The 27015-nt window shown below is 36.9% G+C and overlaps 1 protein-coding gene across 1 annotated transcript in view; it reads left to right on the top strand.

Moving 5' to 3' along the window:
- Nucleotides 1–27015, top strand: part of HMCN1 (hemicentin 1) — a 436837-nt gene that overhangs the window by 359250 nt on the left and 50572 nt on the right. Inside the window, exons 70-83 of the mRNA XM_029935183.1 lie at nucleotides 3136–3217; nucleotides 4748–4884; nucleotides 8688–8829; nucleotides 9851–9995; nucleotides 10605–10732; nucleotides 11039–11195; nucleotides 12754–12875; nucleotides 13049–13213; nucleotides 14788–14895; nucleotides 15519–15656; nucleotides 15790–15924; nucleotides 19244–19513; nucleotides 21914–22104; nucleotides 26344–26557. Coding sequence (XP_029791043.1) covers nucleotides 3136–3217; nucleotides 4748–4884; nucleotides 8688–8829; nucleotides 9851–9995; nucleotides 10605–10732; nucleotides 11039–11195; nucleotides 12754–12875; nucleotides 13049–13213; nucleotides 14788–14895; nucleotides 15519–15656; nucleotides 15790–15924; nucleotides 19244–19513; nucleotides 21914–22104; nucleotides 26344–26557 — 2134 coding nt within the window. The remainder of the gene's footprint in view (nucleotides 1–3135; nucleotides 3218–4747; nucleotides 4885–8687; nucleotides 8830–9850; nucleotides 9996–10604; nucleotides 10733–11038; nucleotides 11196–12753; nucleotides 12876–13048; nucleotides 13214–14787; nucleotides 14896–15518; nucleotides 15657–15789; nucleotides 15925–19243; nucleotides 19514–21913; nucleotides 22105–26343; nucleotides 26558–27015) is intronic.

The following is a 27015-nucleotide window of genomic DNA, read 5'->3' as shown; positions in this document are numbered from 1 at the left end:
ATCCAAATCTCAGATACAAATCAAATCCAAAGACACAGATCTCTCTCTATAACCTTAAAAAGGGTAAATTGGTGCTATGGTATGCCTGATTGTATAGACACAAGGTAACATGACTAAAAAGGAATATTAGAAGTATACTAAAGCACAAGAAGAAAGCAAGATACTTTAATTTCTGCAAGTTTTTCTGAGTGCTATACTGATAATATATTTCCTGAAGCTCTTAATTTGTGACATGCAACCCTTCACAAAAATGGCAAAAAACAATCCAACATATACACGTATGAGGTCTCAAAGAGCATTTCTGGTCTCCAGAATGAACCAGGAGACAGACAAATGTGAACAGACACAATTTTCCAATCAATTCAGTAAAATTGTTCTTTTAGTTTGTGTTTAAGGAAATTCATCTGAAATGTAAATACATTCAAAAGAAGTATGCCTGGGATGTCTTATTACAACAATCTTCTGCTTTACTAACAAAGACAAACCTTATATCACAGATATTCTCCATCTCTGCCCTAATACCTTTATCTGTAACTTGGGATAAAAATAGTAATACCTAACTCCTACCCATGAGGACTTCAGAGATCATCTAACACGATGTGCCTAGACTGGTGCCCTAGGCATGTAGGCATGTTAAATAGAGTTAGTTGAGTTGTTGTTTTTCCTGCTGCTATTGTTATCATCACAATCCTTGTTCCTTTAAACCTGGAATAACAAATTATTTAATTTTATATTCTGTGTGCTTTTTCACTGAGAAAAGAAGGAAAGGGAGGTAGAACAAGAGAGCTGAGCATTATAAATTGTCCAGTGTGTCAGTCCTATGTTCAGCTCTGGGCTCTATCACACCAGTGACACTCATGGCAACTCTGAGGCCATGTCTTTATTTCCACTCTCCATAGCCAGAAACAGGCACAGAGAGATTAAGGACTTGCTGCATGACCAGTTCAGTGATTCAACTGGGTCTCAATCCTACATTGGGTTCAAGAGCCTTACCAGGGAACTCAGCACATGTCTGGTTTCTAATGTCAAGGAGAACGCACCTTCCATTCCTCTCTTTGCTCTCTGTCAGTCATTGCAGTAACTCAGGGGAAACTCGAGTTAAACTGTCAAACCACTTACTGAATGAAAACCCTTGAATATTATCATTTCACCAGATAAAGGAGCCAAAAGAATTTGTCACATAAAGAGACAAGAAACTGTGTGGAATAGAATTATAAAAACAAAAGAATAATGGTAAATAAAGCTTAAAATGAAGATCAAGGCCACATCATAGTAGGTCTTAAATGGAAACATTATAAAGTTACAACAAAGGAGACAAAGATGCCACAGAATGAAGATGGTGACCCACATGCAGAGAATACAAACATAAAACATAAAACATGTCTCTGCCTTCCAGAAGTTTCCAGGGGTCTAGAGGATATAAAACTACACACATGATAAAATTAGGGGGAAAAAATTTTTAAAAACAACATTCAGGACATTTTCAAAGTAGAAAATTAAATATTATCAAGTTCCAATACTGATCTTGGTTCCTCTGCTCCTCTGCTGTTTTCATAAAATTTTGTGTACACCCATATTATAGCACTTATTACATTAAACTTCACTTATCTGAACTTTGTCTTTTCGGGTATGCCACTCTAACATACAACTATGGTTGGCACATAGTGGATGCTTTGCAATTCCAAACTGAGTGGTAGAGACAAGAGCTTCCTAAAACATTTTCCATCACATACTAGTTCTGTGAGTTATTCCACTGGGGGAAATTCTGTGACCAAATACAGCTGGAAAACCTTATATCCTATACCTTCCTCTCTTCTGTGAACCATAGTGCAGGTTAACAATTCTACAAAATACTGCTCTAGAGAAATCTGATTAACTATAGCTTTTCAAACTCTATAAATAGAACACAGTTTAGAAAATGCAGCTAAAAATAATGGCTGTAGGCACCCAGAGGGCACAGGTAGTGAGGAAATATTTATTGGAGGTGGTAAGACTTAAGGGTAGATATGAGTGATGGTTCAAGTTTGGTTAAGTCAAAACAGTTGGGGGCGAGCAATATTAATTGGGAATAAAATGAGTTGATAGAGAAAAGTTGATTTTCAAAGGTTTTAAGACATTTGTTGGGAAATTCAGAAATTATTCTCTAGGCAGTGGTACATCATTTTGAGTTCTTAATTGAAGGACTATGTGAGTGTCATTCTTCTTAAAGTTGCTTTTAAGTATTTTTGCAAACATACTAGTCTTAAATTTTTTCAAAGGAGTTCTTACAGCCTAAAAAATTTTTTCCATAACTTAAAAGTCAATTTTGAATGAAAGAATTCAAAAATTCACAATATTCTAGGAATGTTCAAGTAGTAAAAATAAATGAAAACAGGATATTTTTGCTTTTCCAAAATACACTTTTCACAGAAGTAATATCATCTGTTTTCCAGGTATATTTTATGCGTACATAAGCATGGGCTGTGTCTACACAATGTCAAACATATGAAGGAAGGCTCATAGTTTCAGTGGAAAGTATGCACAGGGTTTTTTTTAAAGAAATGTTTCTGGTTTAGTCAGATACTAGTAGATTATTCTGTCAGTCTGACACTATTTACAGCCAGATTACATAATATAGCTCTTTTGTTTCACCATGTTCACCAAAGGTAGATTCAAAATGTGGCATTAATGTACTTTATTTAAATAACCTCATATTTTATTTTATTTGTTTACTTGAATTGTATTTTATTTTCTTCAGGAAATGCCAAGTGAACTTGTAGGTCTACCATTGACATCCATAAATACTTATTGGTTCAGTAAACATTGTGTATCTAGTCTGTCATGTATGGTGTGGGGTCCTACATTTGGCTGCCTCTTCTGCAGTCATTAAATATACCCAACATGCAGACAATCTGAGACCAAATACTGAAGCCCTCTTAAAACATGGTTTCACAGATGATAGAGACACCAAGCAGTGCTCACCACCAGGGTGCTAATCATACATGTTAAAAGTTTATTAAATTTTAATTGCCGTGCTCTCTTAAATGATACCTTGCTTTGTGTGAGACTTCCATATTCATTCTAGTGAATACTCCTTCTCATCACTGAAACTGACACAAGTTAACATTGTGTAATTCATTTCTTTGGATTTTGCAGGTGGAGGATACAGGCAGGTATACGTGTCTGGCATCCAGTACTGCAGGCGATGATGATAAAGAATACTTAGTGAGAGTGCACGGTAAATTTGGCAAAATCTCCTACAATCTATCATGTACCTAATTAGAAACCATAATTTATGGAACATGGGCAACTCCATAGCATATCATAAGATATGTTTATGCATAAGGAAATCTGTATTTTGCAAATCTGATTCTTATATTTGGCTGATGAAGTCCTTCTTGAAGATACGTCAGTGGGCTTTTGAACTTACTTATTTTTGTTCCTGCACAAATTATTCATAGTTCTTGATTTACAATGATAGAATATAAATTACAATAAAGAAGAAAATGTCACCCAGTCTTACACAAACATCCTTTTGCATACAAATGTTTTGTCACAGAAATGTATCATATAACGTGTAGTATTTAACTTCATTTTCATCTCTCTTAGTGGTATGATGAACATGTTTTGATGTCAAATTTTTTATAACAAATTTTAGTAATGGTGTTGTGCCCCATTTTATGAATATACCATTACTTATTTATCCATTCCCTAGTTTTGGATATTTAAGCTGTTCTCTTTTCACGAGTATAAGCAATACTGTTACAGACATCTTTGTGCATACATATTGGCCTGTTGTCTTAATTATTTTATTTTGATAAATTTCTTTAAGTCCACTTGCTTGATTACACACACACACAAACACACATGTTTAAGGCTTTGAAATTTATTGCCAAATTACCTTCTGGAAAAGTTGGGCCAATTAAACTCTGGCCAATATATTTCAACTTAGAGATGGGAATTACTCTTTATGGAAAGGAACATTTGAAAAACCAAAAGGAAATATTTCACTCTCATAGCCTAGATGACCAGGCAATGCAAATTGTCTGTAATGTAGGAAATCTCCCCTCTCTTACCAGCCCTACAAACAAATTAAGCCCACCATTAATTGACAAGTCACATAAAAAGTTACTTTCTGGGGTGGCCGGGTGGCTCAGTTGGTTAAGAATTGACTTCGGCCAGGTCATGATCTCACAGTTCATGAGTTCAAGCCCTGCATCAGGTCCTCTGCTGTCAGTGCTTCAGATCGTCTGTTCACCTCTTTCTCTGCCCCTCCCCTGCTCACCCTCTCTCTCTCTCTCAAAAATAAATGAAAACATTTTATTAACAAAAAGATATATTTCTAGATATTGAGAAAGCATATCTATTTCTATATGTTATGATAGACTGAGCCTCATTTATGGGTTTTGAAATCTGATATTCAGAGAAAATCATTACCAAGTGTGGAAACGACAAGAAATCCTTTCTTTGTGCCTTAGTTTCTTGACCTGTTAAATGGTGATAGTACTGTCATTACATGACTTATCCTGTCATCCATGTGATTCTTGGAAGAATGTCATTAGTCTATGGTTGTGAAAGTACAGAGTAAGGCTTAAAACAATGTCCTCTATTTGTAGTCATCTGTACCATAAATTGAATGCATAATGTTTTAAGTTTATGCTTCTTATTTTACATAACAGAAGTAACATTTGTTGAAAACCTAAGATAATGCAGATCATTTAATGTCTTGTTTATTGAAAGCCTCTGACATGTTCCTTCTCATACCCAGTACCCCCTCATATTGCTGGACCTGCTGAGTCCCAGGATTTCACTGTGTTACGGAACAGACAGGTGACATTGGAATGCAAATCAGATGCAGTGCCCCCACCTGTAATCACTTGGCTTAAAAATGGAAATCGCTTACAGGTAAATCCTCCTAAATTCCACAAATCCATTCTGAGGAGTCTTTGCTAAGTAGACAAAGCCAAACAACATGAGGCTACTGTTATTCAGCATTGCAGGGGTAGGCACAGCATCTTTTAATCAGCCTTCTTTTCTCAACCTTTGAGTAGGTAGGTAATACCTAGTAATGGGTTAAAAGATAGGTATTTTGATTCAGACACTCTGTAAATTGGCCCAAGTGTGGATCTCCTCAGCTATTTCTTTACTTGTGAGGGAAGAAATCATCTGAGTCTCAAAAGAACTGACCTGTCCTACTAAGTGTCTTGGACAAACCTTTTACTGAGTTTTTCTGGAATAAATCAGGACCTCAGGAGGGACCCCCAGAATCTAGGTGATACCCTTGGATGTCAGAAATATAGGACAGGAACCCTTGAAGAACACACTTCCTGGATTTCTAAAGCTTCCCACTCTGATGTGATATCTGTCTGCTGTCATTGAGTGTCACAGCCCAGGATCCTAAATTGCCTTTTAATGTTGGTTCAAAGCCTTGATTTTGAATACTCTGATTGTTTCTATCCTAGTCATTACTTACGCTTTTTCCCCTTTTGTTCCTCTTCCTCCTGTTAGTATAACTTACTGTGCTAATTGTGTCTAATTATAAAAGAAAATTAAGTCCACTAACACCTAAAGCAGGACTTCCACCACCACCAAACCCCCCACCAAGGGGCCAAAAGCAGACTGGATTCTAACTGGGGGTTACTTACATGCTAAGTTATTATGGGTATCACATAATATTTGTGTGCCTCAACTTCTCTATTGTGCCCCTACTATAATGGTAGGCACTATAATTGCTACTGAGAATAGTCTTGACCTTCAGGGAGCTCAGAGACTACTTGAAAGGACATAGATGTAAACCAAAGATTATAGCATGGATACAACTCTTATGTTAGAACAATGTTTATGTAGCATTTTATGAAAACAGAAGAGAAGCTAGTAACTCAGACTTCAGGGTAAAGGACAGCTCAGGGGAGCCTCTTGGAAAGGGTAAATTCAGTTTTAAATGATGAGAAGATGTTGGGTGAGAAAGAAGAAGGAAATTCTAATGATAGATAATGGCATCTACCAAGCCATTTCAGGAAAAGGACTGCTGTTCTTCTAGGAACTACAATTAGCTTGGTGTGGCTGAGGGAGACTTTGATTAAAATCCTTTGATTCCCCACAGATTTCAGGATTCAGGTTAAACTACCCAGCTTAGCTCACAAGACCTTTCATGCTCTGACATTTTCTCCATAATTTTATCTACTGTATGTGCCTTTTCCTCAAAACTATTAGGTGTTCAGATAGAGACTGAGTGAATGTTGATGATGGAGAAGTTTAGACTAATCTCAGCTATGACCAAGTGATGTTAGCACTGGGACAGGGTGAGTTCAATGGTCGTGAAAAAGAAATGAATTCAGTTTCAGATATTTTGAGTTTGAATGACTGATATATTATCCAAGTGGAGATTCTAAAAAGTACTAAGAAATATGGGTCCGTATTTCATCAAAAATGTCTTTGACTTGGTAGTCCTCTGTACTATGACCAGTTGAAGCCATAGGTTTGTATGACGTTGACCGGAAAGCATACAGTGTGAGAAAATCTGTAAATGAGAATAACGTGTAAGCAACACTGATAATTACAAGGTGAGCAAAGGAAGAAGAGAACTGAGAAGGAGGACTCAGAGATAGGATTAAACACAGGAAACATTGGTGTACTAAAAGCCAAGAAAAAGAGAGGGAGTGGCTAACAAAGACCATGCTAAGACCATAACTTTGGCAATACACAGAAATAATTAAAGATCTGAATCATGGTTCTACACTAGAGTAATCAAAGGAGAAGGTAGGTTACCATTGTTGGGAAAGTTAAGGAAGAAGAAATGGAAATATTATGGGCTATTCTTTAAATATATAAAAGACTCGGATACATTAGAGATTGAAGATATAAGAGAGAGAAAAAGAAGTTTTTAGGACAACATGTGTTGGATGGGACCCCGGTCACAGGTGAAGAAATCACCCTTGGACAGAAAGGCTGACCTTTTTCCCCAGTGATGGGAAGGTTTACATTCATACGTAAGGGAGGAGGAGGAGAGAACTGCAGGCACAGGGCTTTGAGTTTCCCCATGGAGTAGGAAGTAAGATCATCAACTGAGAATGAGATTCTATTTGAAGAAAGAAGTCACATTTGGAAGAATCACTGGTGACCAATGGAAAGAGACCAGAGAAAATTGTAGGAGACTTGATGAATGAGTGGAACTTACTGATATTCATGGATCAAAAGCATTATTAAGAATCAACTCTGATATTTTTTTATTAATCGGAAACCTGCTATACCCATATAAAAATTAAACATAGATATTTTATATAACTTTCTGTGTAGGTTTAAGAAATGACTTATTCTCAAGAGAGGTAATAACATTTTATCACTAATAGTCCCTATAGCAATGAAAGCCCTAAAGAAAATACATGACCTTAGAAAATAAAGAGCTGAACAGCATATTTTAGTATCAAAACTCTTTTCATTTGAAATATGCAGTTAGCCCTTGAACAACATGCAGGTGAGAGACAGTAACCCTTCCATGTAGTCAGAAATATGCATATGAGTTTTGACTCTCCCCAAAACTTTACTAATAATCTATTGTTGACCCAGAGCCTTACCAATAATACAGCCAATCAACATATATTTTGTATGTTATGTATGTTATGTACTCTATTTTTACATAAATAAGATAGAGAAAAGAACACATTATTAACAAGAGCATAAGGAAGAGACAATATATGTACAGTACTGAATTATATTAACCCCCCCAAAAAATCCACATGTAAGTGAAAGCATGCAATTCGAAGGTCAATGGTATATCTATCTGGGGCAGAGCCCATATGGCAGAAAAATCTTATTTAGGCCACCCCTGAAGTAGTTGCTTCTTTGATGCAACCAGAAAATATCAGTCTTTGATGCTACCTGGACATTTTTAATGATTATGAACACCATGCACCTTTATACAGAATTAATTGTTTACATCTATTTTCCCAATTGGACTTAATAGCAGAAATTTGGTTTCATTGTCACTATATTTTCATAATTCTTGTTCCCATACCTGGGCACAAAATACTTAACAAATATTTGTGGATTAAAATAATTTATTTACTTATTTTTAAATGTTAAAGGACCATTGTTTCCTATAAATTAAGCGAAGTTAATTTAAGTCATGAAGCTTTCAGTTGTAAATGACAGAAGTGAACTCAAACCAACTTAAACATTATTTAAAAGCATTCATCACCTGCAGTGATTGGTGATCTTAGGGCTCAGGTCTTAGGTATTACTGGATCCGGATACTCTTCTCACATACCCAAGCATCTATGATATTTTTTCCCAGAATCTCAATTCTGCTTCCTTTGTTTTAGATTCAGAGCAGGCTGTCCTCACAATGTGATCAGACCATGACCAGGCTGTGTCTTCCTCCCTAACGGATACCAATGAAAAGAACACACCTTACTCCCCAACTCTTCCAACACAGGCCTGCAGAGGGCTCTCAGGGGCCCAGCTGCCCATCCTTGAGCAGATCACTGCGGCCAGGAGAACTGAGAACATTGATGGTGCCCTTGCCTGAGACACCCATAGAAATAGTTCCCCACGGATTTGGATCTCAGGGTAACGGTAGGGGGAGCAAACAAAGCATACTGGAAGAGAGGCAATCCACAGTTCACTCTAGTCACTTTTTGCTGTTATAAAGTAATATTTTATTCTCTATTCCTGACATTTTAATGGTACATTTTACTTGTGGAATCCAGGCAAGCCCTCGGGTACGAATCCTCTCTGGAGGGAGATACTTGCAAATTAATAATGCAGACCTAAGCGATACAGCCAATTATACTTGTGTGGCCAGCAACGTTGCAGGAAAGACTACAAGAGAATTTATTCTCACTGTAAATGGTAAGAAAGTTAACCATTGTTTCACAATTTAAAATTTTAGCCAAGGGCATTCGAAGAAATAACATTTTTGTTTCTTATGAGCACACTAAATGAATTCTTGTGGTTATCTTATTTTTTGAGAAAGACAACATGTAGTATTTATATTATGGCTATATTCGAATGGTATTTCAGAAAAATTAATGAAAGGCACACTATCTTCTGGGATAATATATGTCCAGTTGTTATCAGCATATCCTGATGTTCTGTGTCATTCAGATCAGAGCCATTGAGAAAGTCACACTAAATCTCTGGATGACAGGTGGTCCATTATTTAGTTCACCTCTATCAATGTTGGTGTTGGGCGCATATGTGCTACAGAGACTGCCGCAGGACTGTGCTTTTCTCAAATATAAAATCTCAACATTACAATTTGCCAATTTGGGGCGGGAGATAATACAGACTTTACCCCCTTAATAGTGTCTGGAGAATATATGAAGCTTTACAGAATATTGGGGGAACCACACAACTAGTATCTCTAATACTAAAGTTAAAATCCAAGTTTTCTATTCCCATATGAACTCAATGATTAATAAAATACATACTCTGAGACTTGCATGATTAATCACAGATGTGCTTTGCATTAGACCAGCCCACTTTCTGTTCTTTATTTAAAGTGTAGCTGTTCCAGTGTTAACATTCCCTGACCATTATTTGGCCAGAGAGAAATAAGAAATATCATCTTTAATTTGCATCAGACCAGAGCTAATTTTTATTCAAGCATCTCTCCTGGAAAGCCAGATTTCACACACTGTATCAGGGATTTAAAACCTCCTTCCCCCCATCTGTGCTTTATTTTTCAACACAGAGTATCTTGAGTAGGACTTCAGGAATTAAACCCCAATTCTATTTATACTAACTTGAATTAGCCACAGACAAAGCTGTACCTTTGACTCAAAGCTAACCTTGTACTACCTCTTCAGGGTCATAGTTTGAGCCGTTTTATTACTATGAATGAAGTTTCCCACATGCCTCTCTTGCACAGTTCCTCCAAACATAAAGAGCGGCCCCCAGAGTCTTGTCATTCACTTAAATATGTCAACTGTCTTGGAATGCCTTGCTGAGGGTGTGCCGACCCCAAGGATAACATGGAGAAAGGATGGAGCCATTCTCTCTGCAAGTCATGCAAGGTAACAATTCTGGGGAAGGATGAAAAATACTGTACTAACTGAAATATAAATTCTTGAATCCTTTTTCCAATGTATTATTTCGGTTATATTTAATATTGGTCTCTTCATCTTCATGTGAGAATCAACACACACTATTTTAAAAGCATAATTGTGGGGCACCTGGGTGACTCAGTCGGCTCAGTATCCAGCTTCGGCTCAGGTCATGATCTCACAGTTCGTGGGTTCAAGCCCCACTTCGGGCTCTGTGTTGACGGTTGGCTCAGAGCCTAGAGCCTGTCTTCAGATTCTGTATCACCCTCTCTCTCTGACCCTCCCCTCTCGTGCTGTACCTCTCTGTCTCTCAAAAATTAAAAAAAATTTTTAAAGGCATAATCGTAAGGCTTATGTCCAAAACATAGTGATTATAATTCATCCAAGAGGACAAGTCCCTCTGCTATGCACCTTTGCAGAATATCCCTTTTTTCCACCCAGGGTATTGCAAATTTCTAAAGCAGGAAAAACACAAACAAAAAAAAATAGATTTAACTATAAGTCTTATAAAATACTCTCAAAGTGCGAATAATCAGAAAAGACTGATTCCAGGGACTTCTCTTGTGATCTTTCTTGTAGGTACTCCATCTTGGAAAACGGATTCCTTCATATCCAGTCAGCACACGTCACAGATACTGGGCGATATTTGTGTATGGCTACCAACGCTGCTGGAACAGACCGTAGGCGAATAGACTTCCAGGTCCATGGTAAATATATTTCTGTGAACGACATCTTTGGGTTAAATGTTCTTTGATAGTGTAAACCAGTGGGATCATAAAGACCCTGATATCCAGGCCTATGTGAATGTACCACACTCTTGTGAACAGGGAAGATCCATGTTTTCTCCTCATTGGAGCCGGCGCCATCACAACACTCTTTAAATTCACAGAGCCTTATTGTGTTTGTAACTATGGGGCAAGTTACCAGTGATCAGTTTCAGTCCGGCAGAAATACTTCAGATGGCATACTATTTGCTGAATGTGTTTCCCTCTTATTTGTTGACTTTGTTTTAGTCCCTCCATCCATTGCTCTGGGTCCTACCAACATAACTGTAACAGTAAATGTTCAAACTACTCTGGCTTGTGAGGCTACTGGGATACCAAAACCATCAATCAGGTGGAAGAAAAATGGGCATCTTCTTAATGTGGATCAAAATCAGAATTCATATAGGTAAGAAATAATTTAATTGAAAACCCCTATGTAGTACTATTTAGAAACAATTTTTAAAAGAATTAAAATTTCATGTCTATCAATGGGGACAGCATGTGTGTGTGTGTGTGTGTGTGTGTGTGTGTGTGTGTGTGTGTATATATATATATATGTATATATATATATATAATTGGAAATTAGTTTCAACCTAAAACCTTTTTTTGAATTATAGGTTCAACTTCTCCATTCATAAGCCTGATGGATGAAGGTCCAGAGAGATCTCCAAGATTAGATGCCTATTGTGCTTTATTTTTTAGCATCTTTTAGAATTTTATAAAGACTAAAAATTAAAACATCATTTGTCATAAAAGAAAAAATAATCTATAAAATTAATACTAGCGGTATCTGTAGAATAAAAAATAAAATTCTGAACCTTGAAATACAACTTAGGTATTTGATAGCATGTCGGGGGAGGGAACACATCATTTTCTCCAATTTTTTGCATTCTTCTGGATTTACTTCCAGTAGCTCATAATTTGACAGTGTATGTTTTTTAAAAGCTAACCTATAAATCACTAGGAATTTCTGACGTTGTAGATGAACATCATTTCTTATATCTCAATTAAGTTAATGGATAGATATCTTGTCAAAGGATTTGCCATAATACTAAATATGAAGGTTCCTGTAGGTCTACATTGACAATCGATTCTGATACATCCGGAAATATGAAAGTAGGGGTGTTTCACTTGGAATTCTATTGTTTCTCTTTCTCACTCTTTTAATCTTGGGTCCTGGGAGTCTAGTGACTTAAAGATATACACTATGTGGAAAAGTTACAGTACCATTGAAGAAAAAAGCATGTCAAATGTATTTCCATTAAAGCAAATCATTTTTATTCCATCAGCACACATTTTGAAGTAAGAAAAGAGATATTTTGTTTAGATTTACTTAGAATAATATATGTATATTTATTAAAGCTCCTAAATATTTGAAGTGATCCAGATCACTTTGGTTTTTAATTAATTAGACATCAGGGAAAAGACTTACTGATGTATGTACTATGCATCTCTCAGATTTCCAGCACATGTAAGGAGACATGTGAAGCAGGCAAACATGCAAGACAGACAGAGTTGTAATTACCAGTCTGTCGGTGGAAATAGCCAAATACCAATCTACAAAGCTATTGTGAAATTTAAAGATAGTTTATATGAAGCGGTTGTGATGGTGTCAGAAAGTATTCAATGCTCAATAAACAAAGCTATCATCAGTGTGCACATTTTACTGTTTCACTTAGGAGAGCATGGTTGATCATGATAGAAGCATTAGAAAATGCAAGATGCCCTCTTCGAACAATCCGCCCAACAGCTTCCTATAAATCTCAAGGTTAGGGCCCTATTAACCCATTGCCCATATCAGAAAGCCTGATATATGAAGTATCAGAGATTATTATATTATGTTATTATGTTATTTTAACAGAAAAGAATTCCATTTCCCTCAATTCGCAACATGGTACCATGTTGAACCAACATTTATGAAAAATGATACACAATACATCATTGCTTTGAAATCTTTCTTCTAGGCTCCTTTCTTCAGGTTCACTAGTAATTATTTCCCCTTCTGTGGATGATACTGCAACCTATGAGTGCACCGTGAAAAATGATGCCGGAGAGGATAAGAGAACTGTGGATCTTACCGTCCAAGGTAGTGTATAGATTGATCGTTACTATCATGATACATGTCATCATTCCACTAGTTCACTTTTTCCACTTACTTAACATTCACTTTCAGTGTAGGAACAGAAAGATGTATGATAAGGGTTTGGAAATCTGGAAGAGTTGAAAATGTGCACTTTCTTCTTGTTATTGTTGTTTTAGTTCCACCTTCCATAGCTGACGAGCCTACAGACTTCCTAGTAACCAGACATGCCCCAACAGTTATTACCTGTACTGCTTCGGGAGTCCCCTTTCCCTCAATCCACTGGACAAAAAATGGGATAAGACTACTTCCCAGGGGAGATGGTTATAGAATTCTCTCCTCAGGTAAGACCAAGCTCAATGATGACTATCTATGATTAGATTAATCATGAATGGCTGACTTCACCTGGGCTTTTGTTTCACCAAAATAAAAGAATAAAATACATTTTCATTTCTAGACTTAGGCACCTGGGGGGTAAGGCAGTTAGATGGCAAGGGAAATTAGAGAACAGGCAAGAAAAAACAATCTGGAAACAAAGTAACAATAACTGAATATAATAAGTATGATCATTGGAATTTTATGTCCATATTTACTGATGCTAAGGTTTTTACAATTCACAGGTTGCCTTTGGGTGAGCCCATACTCCTTCCATTGGCCAAATAGAATCTCCATTCACTTAACAAACATTTAGTGCCAAAAATAAGTTATAGACTTCACTGTGTTTCTGAGGATATGAAAGTAAGAGGGTTCTTGTTTTCAAGGTTTTTATAATTGAGCTGGTAGGGAAGGCTGGGTGCTACATGCTAGGATGGATACTTTTGAGAATGGTAACATCCACCATTTATTATGAAGTAGATGTATTGAAAGAGAGAAAAAAAAATCACCTAAATGACAATATAGGTAATTCACTTTGGTGTTTCTGAAAACTCATGCTCTACATTGGGAAGGTACACTAGAGATAAACTAAAGTAGCAACTAACATCCCAGGGCTTTATGCATCTGTGCATTATATTCTAAGGAAATTCATTTTCTCAATAGAAGGGAAATAATGGAAGATCATTCTCACAGTAGAACTTGGCTTTTAAAGCAAAGTATTTTGGCTGTCTCAGAAAGACATATAGATTGGTAGCAATTAAAATAATGAAACAGAAATTAACTACCCTTCAGCACAAGGTATTGTGTTAAGAGAACAGTTTGGAACTTTCTCAAAATATTGAACAGAGTTGCCATATGACCCAGCAGCTCCATTCCTAGGAAATGAAAACATGTCCACACAAAGACTTGTGTGCAAACGGTCATACAGCATTATGCACAGTAGACAAAGGAGAAACAATCCAAATGTCCATCAACTGGTGAATGAATAAACAAAATATGGATAATCCACATAATGAAATTCTTATCAATAAAAATGATCAAAAATATTGACACATGCTACAACAGATGAAACTCCAAAGCTCAGTTCACAGCGAAAGAAAGCAGACACAAGACATCTGTATGATCGCAACTGCATTAAATGTTCAGAAAAAGCAAATAATATGGAGAATGAGAAGATATTCGTGACTGCCTGGGGCTGGGGTTGGGAGTGAGAAGTGACTGTGAATAGACTGAGATTTCTTTTTAGGGTAAAAGAACTGTTCTAAAAATTAGATTGTGATAGTTGTGCAACTCTGTAAACATACTAAAAATCATTGACTGAAATGTACACTCAGTTGGGTGAATGTTATGGCATGTAAATTTTACCTTAATGAAACCATGAATGATGATCAAAAGGCACTGCATTAGGCACTTCGGGGGGTGCAAGTAAGCGTATAAGCCAAGCCCACTGTGCTATGGGGACAAGAAAACAAAACCAGGGAAACCTGGTTTATCGAACCAGAAAAAGGGATGCACTGTGCATAAAAACTTGTTTTCTTTGTAGGTGCAATTGAAATGTCTGCCACTCAGCTCAACCATGCTGGAAGATACACTTGTGTCGCCAGGAACGCAGCTGGTTCTGCGCATCGACACGTGACCCTTCGTGTCCAGGGTATGAAGGATACTTACTCGTTAAAAGCTTGTTGTTGTTTCTCCTTCAAGTCACATTTATTCTTGAAGGGATGAACTGTCTAGAGTTCTGCAACCTGGTAATATCTTGGGGGATATGAAAGATTGATAGGTACTAGTCAATAGACTAAAAATTAAAAACCCTACAGTTGACCAACCACACAGAACAACCCCTAAATTATTTTTTTCTTGATTTTCTGTAATCTGTTCCTACTTCTAGTCTTTTTTTAAAATGTCTTATTCTCGAGAGTGAGAGGGAGTGGGGGAGGTGCAGAGAGGGAGGGAACAGGGGATCCAAAGCAGGCTCTGTACTGACAGCAGAGAGCCCGATGCGGGGCTCGAACTCCAAATCATGAGATCATGACCTGAGCCGAAGTTGGATGCTCAACCAACCGAGCCATCCAGGCACCCCCACTTCTTCTAATGAAAACTGCCTACAGTAGCAAGACTCAAAAAATGTACTACAGTCACTATTCTCTTCTCCCTAAGATAATCAGATCACTAAAAATTTGGAAATATGACTCTGGGCATGTTTAACCTGTGCTGCTGCAGATGTCCCTGCCGCTAACTGCTACCATTGCTCTCTCTGTTGATCGGTTCTTACAGAGCCTCCAGTCATTCGGCCTCAGCCAAGTGAACTAGATGTCATCATAAACAATCCAGTTTTATTACCATGTGAAGCAGCAGGGACACCCAGTCCTTTCATTACTTGGCAAAAAGAAGGCATCAATGTCATCACTTCAGGTACCTGCCTGTGTTTCTATTAAGAAAATCACAGCAAACCAGTGTTTTATAATTCAGAAGTCAGTATGCCCTTTAAATGGAAAAAATTTTTAATAAAAATTCTTTTCACCCTACTTTCATAATTGCAATGTAGGCAAAAGTCATGCAGTTCTTCCTAGTGGCGGCTTGCAGATCTCCAGAGCTGTCAGAGAAGATGCTGGCACGTACATGTGTGTGGCTCAGAATGCAGCTGGGACAGCCTTAGGCAAAATCAAGTTAAATGTTCAAGGTACCTAAGTAATTCATCTCTATGTCTTCATTGCAAAGATGCTTGTAATGATGCATGCCAAATTTCATCCATCTACAATAATGATGCTACCATAGGTCTAAACAGTTTGAGTTTACATTATATGATGTGCTTTCCTATCACGGTTATAAAGAAGAAAAGTTAATTTTGGGGGGTTTTGGGAAGTCATTGCTAGTGTAAGAAAACCGAGGCATCTCATGGTAATTTTGGACGTGTATGAACTTACACTTGGCACTCTATTCCATGGTGGTACATAATTAACATGATTTTTAAAACCATTTTCTCCATAATGCTACATTGGATACATTATGAAACACTATATTATAATATCCACTCAAAAAACAAATCATAATTTTTAAAGTCATTAATAAAAAAAAACATGAAACAAAAAAATCATAATTGCAGTTAAGCCATTGACAGGCAAAAAGTATTTGGTAGACACAGTAGGGTTTTTATTCACATTTAACTGTTATTTCTGGGCATAATATTCATATTTGCATACATTGTTTTTGTGAGTGAAGAAGACACCTGGAAGTAGGTTCTGAGCTATGGAATTTGCATTAGCTACTTTTGAATTTCCTGTAGTGTGATTTTCCTATGGTGGATTAATGACTGTAGTAAAGCTCACTTAACTGCACATTGTAAATCTAATTTCTTTATATTTTTCAACATTTCCTCAACAAATGTTTATTGGAATAATAAGTAGAAATACATTGAACATTACAGACATGATGCTCCCCTTATAGTGTGGAAAAGGAAAGAACTAAACTACCAAAAAAATAATTGGAAATTCTGACATATGTTAAGCAGGAAAAAAAGGACTGAGATAGAATAATAGGGAAACATAGGGACCACTTTACCTTAGTGGTTAAAGAAGGCTTTAGGAAGCAGCCTTCTCTGAAAGGGTGCTACTTAGGCTGAGACCTGAATGGTGAGCTAGGGTGAGCAATGCAGAGATGGCAGAGTGTCCAAGGGAGAGAGGGCAGCACATGCAGTGGCCCCAAGGGAGGAAAGAGTAAGAAAAGCAGCAGGCAGTGTGGTGTAGACAGTGATGAAGAAGGAGAAGGCTGGCAGCATGGGAAGGAAGGTGGGCCAATGCATGGATGGTCAGAGGACCACCCAAAGATTATACTCTATGGAGTGGGAAGCCTTCTAAGGGTTTGACCATGATGCTAATAAGATCTCTTTTAGGAAGATCTCTTTTGCTGTTGTGTAGGTATTGGTTTAGAGAAGGGGCAGGACTAGAGCTGGGGGAACTCTATAGGTCCTCCTGGCACAGTGTTACAGGCTGGCAGTGGGAGCAGCTATGTAAGTTGCAGGGGTAAGTGAAAAAAGTGATGGATTTAAGATACTTCTGGAGGTGTAACCACCAGGATGGCTGATGAATCAGATTTTGGTGGTTAGGAAAAGAGAAGAGTTAATGATGTTTCCTGGGCTTTGGGCTTGAGCTAGTGAGTGGATGATAGTGCCATGGAAGATTCAAGGGAGGAATTGGTTTTAAAGGAAAGAAGACATTATTCCTGATTGATCCTGTTAGATTTGGGAAACTATTAGAAATCCTAGTGGAGACATCAAATTGAGTTGAATATTTATGGGTCCAGAGCTCATGGGAGAAGTGTAGTATAAGATATATATTTGGAAGTAATCAGTGTATTTCAGCCCACAAGACTGGATCAGAATTTAGACAGAAAAGAGCTAAGAGCAAAAACCCGGGACTGTGCATTGTTTGAGAAACAGAGAGGACGCTGGAAAAGAATGCAAAGGGACAGGTAGAGATGTTGGAGGAAAGCCATGTGGAGGCTAGGAGAGGAGAACGTTTCAAGAAGAAGGGAATGGACAATTTGTTGAATGCAAGTGAGAGGTCAGTTGGGATAAGGACTAATGGATATTTGTTGGTTTTGGCAACATGGAGATCATGGAAAGAACAGTTCCATACAGGAGGGGTTTTTCCTTCACTAATCGGTTAAAATTGATTAAAATCTGAGCAATTATGGGACAAAGAAACACAGTAAGTGATTAATAGCATTTCAACATTTCAAAACCAACCAGAGATAACTGCATGCTTTAGAGACATGAAAGTTCTGAACCAAGTCTCTCTCCTTGCAGATACAGTATACAATGGCAAGTACCAGCCCGACCAAATAATGTTGGCTGATATAAATAATTTTAATACGGTCATTTGCATTTTTTCACAACTTGTTGATTTTATTTTACTCATCACCAGTAGTGTATCTTAAAATTTCGTCTCTGCATGGCTGACCGTGTCTCCATGAGGCACATATCTTCTAGAGATATAACAGATGGTTCTAGGACCCCAGGACTTGCTATGCACAGAGCGCAGCTTGGATCAGTGGAGCTCTGAGCTCTCATTTCTGATTCCATTTCTCAGTCAGCATGTGGTAACACTGGATATTGTTGGCTTTGTTTCTCTCTTCAATTTTCTTGAATGGGTAGTAGTTTTTGTTCTTTGTAGCTTTTGCCTGAACATGCTTAAAAGGTTATTTTACTGTCATTGTTGTCCTTGGCACCCCTGTCTCTGGACTTGCTTTGACACAAGTGGGTCATCCTCTCCTTTCTTCCCTGTGTACTTGTGATTAGTTGTTCCTTGTGTACTTGTGATTAGTTGTCCCTAGTTTGTGTTGAATTGTTCTCTGATAATTATGTAGTATTTCTTTGAGGCTCAAAAAAATATCCAAGCCAATCCCTAAGTGGTAATTGACCTTCTGTAATCAATCACTAGGAAGAGAGTACCTTCTCATAAGCTCTCCCATAGCTTTCTGAAGAAGTGGGAAGAGTTTTACCTATATAATTCTTTTCCATAATCTATTCATTTATTTATTCAACATTCAAACAGTGCTTTGTTAAATATGGAGACTGTATTTGAGACACAAACCACTGTAGGAAATACTTGACTAAAAGTATCTCTCAGCAGCTGAATGATTTTTAAACCTTAAAGGGGTCTATTCTGAAAGTTTAGGTAGCTGAAGTGAATCACATAATACAATATGTTAGAGAAAATGCCCCTGTTGACACAACCTAAATTTTTAATTTTCTAGGCATGTAGTACTTGAGGAATAGGTTTATGCCCTTGTTTAAAATTGATTACCATTTACATTTGTGAACTATGTAGAGAATAATTTTCTGAAAGTGGCTCAAAGAATTTTCTTTTCCAATGAAAACAGTGTAGTGATCCTACGATGATAATACGGTAAAGTCAGGATTTTGTTTCTTTTCGGCGTGACTTCACTTTGCTAGAGTCTGTATTGTGTGCTTTTAAAAAGATAAACTTTGTGTCTTTTAGTTCCTCCAGTCATTAGCCCCCATCCCAAGGAATATACCACTGCTGTGGATAAGCCCATCTCCCTACCATGTGAGACAGATGGACTCCCACCACCTGACATTACCTGGCATAAAGATGGCCATGCAATTGTGGAATCAGTCCGCCAACGCATCCTCAGCTCCGGGGCCCTGCAGATAGCGTTTGCTCAGCCTGATGACGCTGGCCAGTACACGTGCACAGCAGCGAACGTGGCAGGATCGAGCAGCACGAGCGCCAAGCTCACTGTCCATGGTAGGTTGTTGAACATTATTTCAGTCTGCTACATTGCCATGGCAAAGAGAAAAGACCACCAAGAAAAGATATGAAAGTCAAAGCCATGCAAAACTAGTAATCCAAAGTGGTGTGTGTGTGTGTGTGTGTGTGTGTGTGTGTGTGTGTGTGTGTGGTTGTGTAAGTACACTTACCCTTCTAATTTGTATGCTCTGGCTATTTGGGCAAAAGAAAACTATGATTATATGTGTGTGAGAAGGAGAGAGAGATTTTGTCAAGGGTTAAGATAGCCAGAATAATATGTTGCCAGTAACCCCTCATCTTATGATTATTGGGATTTATACTTTGGCTGTAGATCCTATTTATGAGATCTGTTTGTGTTTTGTGATGATTCTGCTTTATTCTCAAGTTGAAAATGATGTTGACTCAAAACTAATCACCCCAGGAACTACATTATACAGTGTGAACTAATGACAGTTGGAAATCTATTTGGTTCATTATTTTAAAGTAGCAAAATATTCACAAGTATATCTTTATGGTAGAAAAAATTCTTTTTTTTCCTTGTATTCAGACAACTAACAAAATATCTAAGGATCAGCATTGAAATATTTTAGTTGTTAATGTATATTTTAAGACTAAAGATAAACTACCTAATCACATCAGTGTTAGGAAACAATAAACTCTTTGCTGTTTTTAAAGATAACTCTTATAATAATGATTTTTTGCTTTTTTCAGTTCTAAAAAAATTGTGAAGCTGTTTTTATCTTTCAGGTGTATTTGGGTTTTCTACAACTTCATAGTTAACATGATGATTTCAGATAGACACATTTTTAGTTGAATAAATAAATAAATAATAGCCCAAATTTTAAATCAGCATTTCTGAGTTTTTAAAATACTTTCCTCTGGTTTATACATCCTCTCAGTTAATATTATTGAACTAATCAGTACACGTTAGTTCTTTGGCTTCAAATAAACAATAGTCCTTCTTAAGTATTTATAGAAAATTTACCAAAATTGACCATATACTAAACAACAAAGCAATCATTAATATAATTTAAAAATAAGATCACAATGCCTGCCCACAATGCAATAAATCTAGAAACATGTAAAAATCTTTTACTGCCAAAACCTCAACCCCAGGCAAATTTAAAATACCATTCCAGTTAACAAGCAGGTCAAAGAATATGTTCTTAATTTCATATTATTTAGAAAATAATAAACATAAGGAGTCCATAGATCAAAATGTGTGATGTGTAGGCCAAGGTTGAAATCAAATAAAAAATCATAGCTGTAACACTTTCAGTTTGAAAAAGAATGAAGTAAATGGGCTAATATTACAACCTTGTAATGATAACAGAATTGAAATATCAACCCCAAGGAAGCCAGGATAAAGGAGATAATAAAAATACAGTATAAATTAATTAAAAATGATTCAAATATTTATAATGTTCCATTCAGCAAGATACATTTTTGTTCTCCCTATTACCTATGTTTGTGCATATAGTCATTCATATAAGGTTTATATATTTACTTATATAATCAAAAAATAATGTTTGCTGAATGCAACTTTTGTCCTGCTACTTTTTTAAATGCCATTAAAATTTATCTATTTCTCATTGATATGTCTGAATAATTCCAAAAGTCATTGTTTTTGAGGGGAGTGTATTTTTGCTTTTTGAGCCAAGTACTCAGTACTTTCCAAGCCTTTTATTTAGAAGTAAATGTCATAGTTCCAAGTCTCCTAAGGTATTTGTTAGTACACAAAATAGTTGATCTTTCTGAATTGCCTAAATTCCAGTTCAGAGTATGAGGCATAGAAAGTATTTGCACAGAATCTTGAAATCCCTATAAAAATTTCCTCTGTGACAGTATAAAAGCTGAATTGTCTTGACCTGGTTTTACTTGGAGTTGTTGAAACTCATTTGAAATACCATAATAAATTTTTTTTTCTGTAGCACTTCGTGGCATTCAATATGGGGGGATTGTTTTACTGTCTTTTAAACTGGTGACTTTGATTAATGTGTTCTCATGAGAAGTCTGTGATACAAACCCAGTAATTATACAATCATGGGAGCATTTTGGGGCTTTGTTGCTCTAGCTTGTTTTACTTCACTGCAATAAGCGTAAGTAACTTAGGGAAGAAAAACTTTGGAAGCCAAATAAAAGCTGAAGATTTCTAATCTAGTTCTACATCACTTATTCAGAAACTGATTTTGAATATTTTCAACAGGTTCAAATTCATTAAAGTTTTTCCTAGAGGCATCTTTTATGATAACAAACAAATCAATATCTTCATAGATTTTACTTTACTTTCAGCAAAATTATCCTCAAAAGAGTCTTTTGTGTGTCAGTTTTCAATGTGAATAAGGATATTATTGAATTCAACATCACGAATGACTATCTTTTTAAAACTCTTCATAGTACCACCTAGAATCCGAAGTACAGAAGTGCACTACACGGCCAATGAGAATTCACAGGCCATCCTTCCGTGCATGGCTGATGGAGTGCCCACGCCAGCAATTAACTGGAAAAAAGACAATGTTGTTTTAACTAACTTGTTAGGAAAATATACTATTGAGCCCTATGGAGAACTCGTTCTGGAAAATGTTGTGGTAAGTTTAATAGATGTGAATAGATACATTAAACCAGATTGGCAATTCACCTTTTTACTGTTAGTAACTTAGCTTGGAAATATCTTCTTTAGTAACAAAAGAAAAATACTCTAATATATTCAGGCCAAAATATGAATTTTATGAATGTATCATTTTATGGCCCAGGTCTAAGAATAATATTTAACAGATAGTAGGAACTCATAAATGACCTCCTTCTAAAATCATTTTATTTTTGTGGAAATCTGTTTATCAGGAAAAATTCTAAGTGCCTCTGTTATATTCTGTGCTTCTAACCATGTATGGGAATGATGAGAAGAACAGAGATACAAGAATGTCTAGTGTGTTGGTAGGCAAACAATAAAAAGCAGTTTTTCTGTTATTTTCATGATTTTCAATAACCCTTGACAAGAAAACTAAAGTCTGAGGGATCTATCTATGCAAGCTGAGGTTTTTGAATATTGTCAGGTGACACTTAGCCAGTCTACAGAATAGTAGCTATGAGAAGTATCTTAGTTTTCAGTGGTAACCCACTTGAAGAATATTCTGTATCTATGAACACTGCATGACTTTTAAAAATTTTACTGTGTGGCTTGAGAGTATCAATACTTGGCACCAAATATGAAATGAAAGTGAATCATTTTCAGGGCTTTTGTACTTATTATTTCTATTTTTCACCCTTCCAAATCCCTAAACTCCATTATCAAATCTTTGTGGAATTAAATTTGAACAGATTAAAATGACAGAATATACCACATTAACTTTATAGGATAATGTCAGCCATTACTCAGCCTCCTGGGAGTGCCACATAAATAATCCTGGTAATAGGCTATGTCACTAAGTCCTAACTCAACCACATGTGCCAGCCAAAGTTGTATTTATTCAAATTTATGTTTCCATCAGTTACAAGATGCACCATTATTTTATGTGCTACCAAGAAAGAAAAAAAATGCAGTTAAGTAAACTAGAGAAGATCATCAATTTTTGAGTATTTTTAATACCTCCCAGAGTCTGAGCTATTGAGTTAAGAAGGTGAATTTTAGAATTGATAAAATAAGGATAAATTTGTTCATTTAAGCTTATGAATATCTGTAATGGAGATTACCCCTAAGCTCAAGAATCTTATTTTTGGGCCTTCAATTTCACTTACAGACCTGAAGGAATTAAATGAAAAAGAAAAGTTTAGACTTTTAGTGGGATAATGACTCAGATACATTAAAAAAAATAATAACAGTAAGGTAGTTTATAAGTAAGGACACAAACGATAAGTAGAAGTCTATTTGTGAGTAGCAAGTACAATCTAGATTTTTAAGTACTTCACTTTTATAAATTCCTCAGTTTTAAGCTTAAGTTGTTATAACCTGGAAATTTAAGAATGGTTAAATGATAGGAAGGTGGAGAGACTTTTACAGAGAATATTACTTAATTCCTATTTGCCCTTTAAAAAAAATCAGTATGCAGGGGCACCTGGGTGGCTCAGTTGGTTGAGCATCCGACTTCAGCTCAGGTCATGATCTTGTGGTTTGTAAGTTCAAGCCCCATGTGGAGCTCTGTACTGACAGCTCAGAGCCTGGAGCCTGCTTCGGATTCTATGTCTCCCCACCTCTCTGCTCCTCCTATGCTCATGTTCTGTCTCTCTATAATAAATAAACATTAAAAATTTGTAAAAAATCAGTATGCAGCCAACCAAATTAAGATTGAATCTGCAGTTAGTGATTACAATTTTTATGCTATATTTATTTCCAATCAATTCTTCAATATTTTAATGCAAATATATATTCTTAAAGTTTTTGAAAATATTCTTAGGGGTGCCTGGGTAGCTCAGTCAGTTGTGTCCAACTTCAGCTCAGGTCATGATGTCATGGTTTGTGAGTTCAAGCTCCACATTGAGCTCTGTACTCACAGCTCAGAGCCTGGAGCCTGCTTCGGATTCTGTGTCTCCCTCTCTCTCTGCCCCTCCCCCCTTGCTCACTCTCTCTCTCTCTCTCTCTCTCTCTCTCTCAAAAATGAACATTTTTAAATTTTTTAATATTTTTAAATATTTATTTTTGAGAGCACACACATACATGCAAGTGGGGGAGGGGCAGAGAGAGAGAGAATTCCAAGCAGAGAGAGAGAGGGACAGAGAGAGAATCCCAAGCAGGCCCCATGCTGTCAGCGCAGAGCCCAACACAGGGCTCGATCTCACAAACCATGAGATCATGACCTCAGCTGAAATCAAGAGTTGGATGCTTACCTGACTGAGCCACTCAAGAACCCCTCTTAAACTTTTTAAAAGAGAAGAAAAAAGTCTACAATGGGCCTTAATGCACTCAGAAGCATCCAGTCATGAATTCAACACATACTTATTGAATAGCTTCTCTGTTTAGGCCCTGGTAATACATCAGGAAACAAAAGACTAAAAGATCTTGCCTTCATGCAATTTATGTCTAGAGGAGGGAGATAGACAATAAAAATAATAATGTATGCAGGTGAAAATAAGTGTTATGAAAATTAGAAGAACAGGGGATAAGGGATCAGAATTTGGAGGAGTACCAGTTACAGTTTATAGAAGGGTCAGAGTACATCTTCTCTGAGAAGGGAACATTTGAATAAAACTTAAAGTGATAGCCAAGTGAATGTTTGGGAGAAGAGCATCACAAGCAGGTAAGACTAGGATGTTCTGTTCCTCCCTCAGATATCTGGAAGAAAGAATGTAAGGTAGGAACGTGCTTGATACATGGAAGGAACCGAAGACTAGGAAAAGCAAAGAAGAACAAAAAAAGATGTGGGGGAAAAGTAGAGACCAGATCATGTAGTGTCTTGTAGATAATAACAGTTTTTGCATTTTACTTTGAATAAATTAGAATCCATTGCAGGTTTTGAGACTGGGAGCTATGTTGTTAACTGCTTGACATTTTTGCAATACTACATTGGCGACCATGATAAGAATAGATGGCAGGGAGGCAAGGGTGGAAGCTGAAAGCCCTGTTGGGAAGATGGTTTGGAGTCAGATGATAGATTGTTAGCAGAGAAGAGGTGGGGAGTGGTTGGATTCTGCATATACTCTGAAGCTAGGATTTCCTAGCTAGATTTCAAGCAGAGTGTGGGGAAAGAAAAAGTGCAAATGACTCAAATGTCTGAGAACAAAAGGCATTAGGAACTGGAAGGACAAAATAGCCATCAACTGAGATGGTGATAGGCTACAGATGAAACAGGATGGTAAAAGGGAGATTGGGAGTTCAGTTTCGGACATAAGTTCGAGATGTTTTTTGGGCATACAAGTGGAGAGGTGAAATGAGAACTTCAGTATAACTGGACTTTGGAAGAAAGATCTGGACTGAAAATACTCCTGTACATCAGCATATAGGCGGTACTGAAAGCCGTGAGACTGGATGAGATCACTAAGGAACCAAGTGCAGATAGAGAAGCAAAGAGGACCAAAGACTGAGCTCTCTCACATACCAACGTAACAATGTTAGTGTTAATGGGAAGCCATGAAACGGAGATGGAGATGGAGCAGCTGGTGAGGTGGGATGGAAACTTGGAGAGGGGGTAGCTGGAAGCCAAGTGAAGACATGATTTCAAAGATAAGGGGGTCAAAATTGTGTCAAATGTTGCCAGTACAACTAGTAAGATGAGTGTCAAGACCAGCCAGTGGATTTAACAAGCGAAACTTGTATTCTTTTCATTTCCTGTGATAATTTTGGTGGTCTTTGGTGCCACATTACAAGAGAGCCAGCTCTGCTGTCAAGATGCTACCAGCCTTTGAAATTATTTGTTCTGGGTGATGGGCATTGAGGAGGGCACCTATTGGAAGGAGCACTGGGTGTTGTATGGAAGCCATGAATCACAGGAGTCTACCCCCGAAACCAAGAGCACACTGTATACACTGTATCTTAGCCAACTTGACAATAAATTATACTTTAAAAAAAATAAAATTATTTATTTTTTATCTGTACATTGCGGAGTATCAGTACACTAGATATTTAGTAAACTGCAGAACTTTTGTAAAGTTCTCTGAGATCCTATTACTATAAAATGCTGTAGTTCTGTAAGGTATGGGCTTTTGTTTAAACTCTTATACATTTTAAATTATGTTGTGCAAAAGCTAACCAGATGGTTGAGACTACAAGATGGAAATTTGAACTGTCTTTAAATAAGAGTGCTCCTTTGGGAACCAAACTATGCAATTTTATGTACTTTATGTAATATGATGTAAGATTATGTAATCTTAAACACTATGACTTTTCTTTATTTAAGCCGGAGGATTCTGGCACGTATACCTGTGTTGCTAACAATGCTGCAGGTGAAGACACACACATGGTCAGCCTGACTGTGCACGTTCTCCCAACTTTTACCGAACTTCCTGGAGATGTGTCTTTAAATAAAGGAGAACAGCTAAGATTAAGCTGTAAAGCCACTGGGATTCCATTGCCCAAGTTAACATGGACCTTCAATAACAATATCATCCCAGGTTGGTAATTTAATTCTTAAGAAGTAAATAAATGCACCCATAAAGAACTCTAAAGCAATCTCCATTTCCTTTGGCTGTGGGAATTGATTGAAAAGTTACATGAAGGATTGGTTGCTTTAAGTTCTGCAAAATATGTACCTTTGCCTGGATTTTATCCTATACCCAGTATGTATATTCTTTTTGCATTCTTTTGAAAGGATAAGTTAATCACAGGACCATATATTATAGAATATTAGTAGATGATTTTACCTAAAAATAATCTCCCTCTCTCCCTGAGAAGACAATATTGTATACACAGGTACCTAAACTTACCCTCCCTGGACCTCCTTCATCACTGATAAATGGTTTATGGTGGCTACTGGTAGAGTACTGAAGAGTCACCCAACTTTACAGAGGAGAACTCTGCTTCTTGCTGTATGAATTAACATCTGTTAGCCTCTCTTGTAATGTATATCAGC

This window comes from Suricata suricatta, chromosome 3 (assembly GCF_006229205.1).
Source record: "Suricata suricatta isolate VVHF042 chromosome 3, meerkat_22Aug2017_6uvM2_HiC, whole genome shotgun sequence".
Lineage (NCBI taxonomy): Eukaryota > Metazoa > Chordata > Mammalia > Carnivora > Herpestidae > Suricata > Suricata suricatta.
The sequence above is the reverse complement of the archived record's forward strand: the minus strand, read 5'-3'. Positions and strand labels throughout refer to the sequence as shown.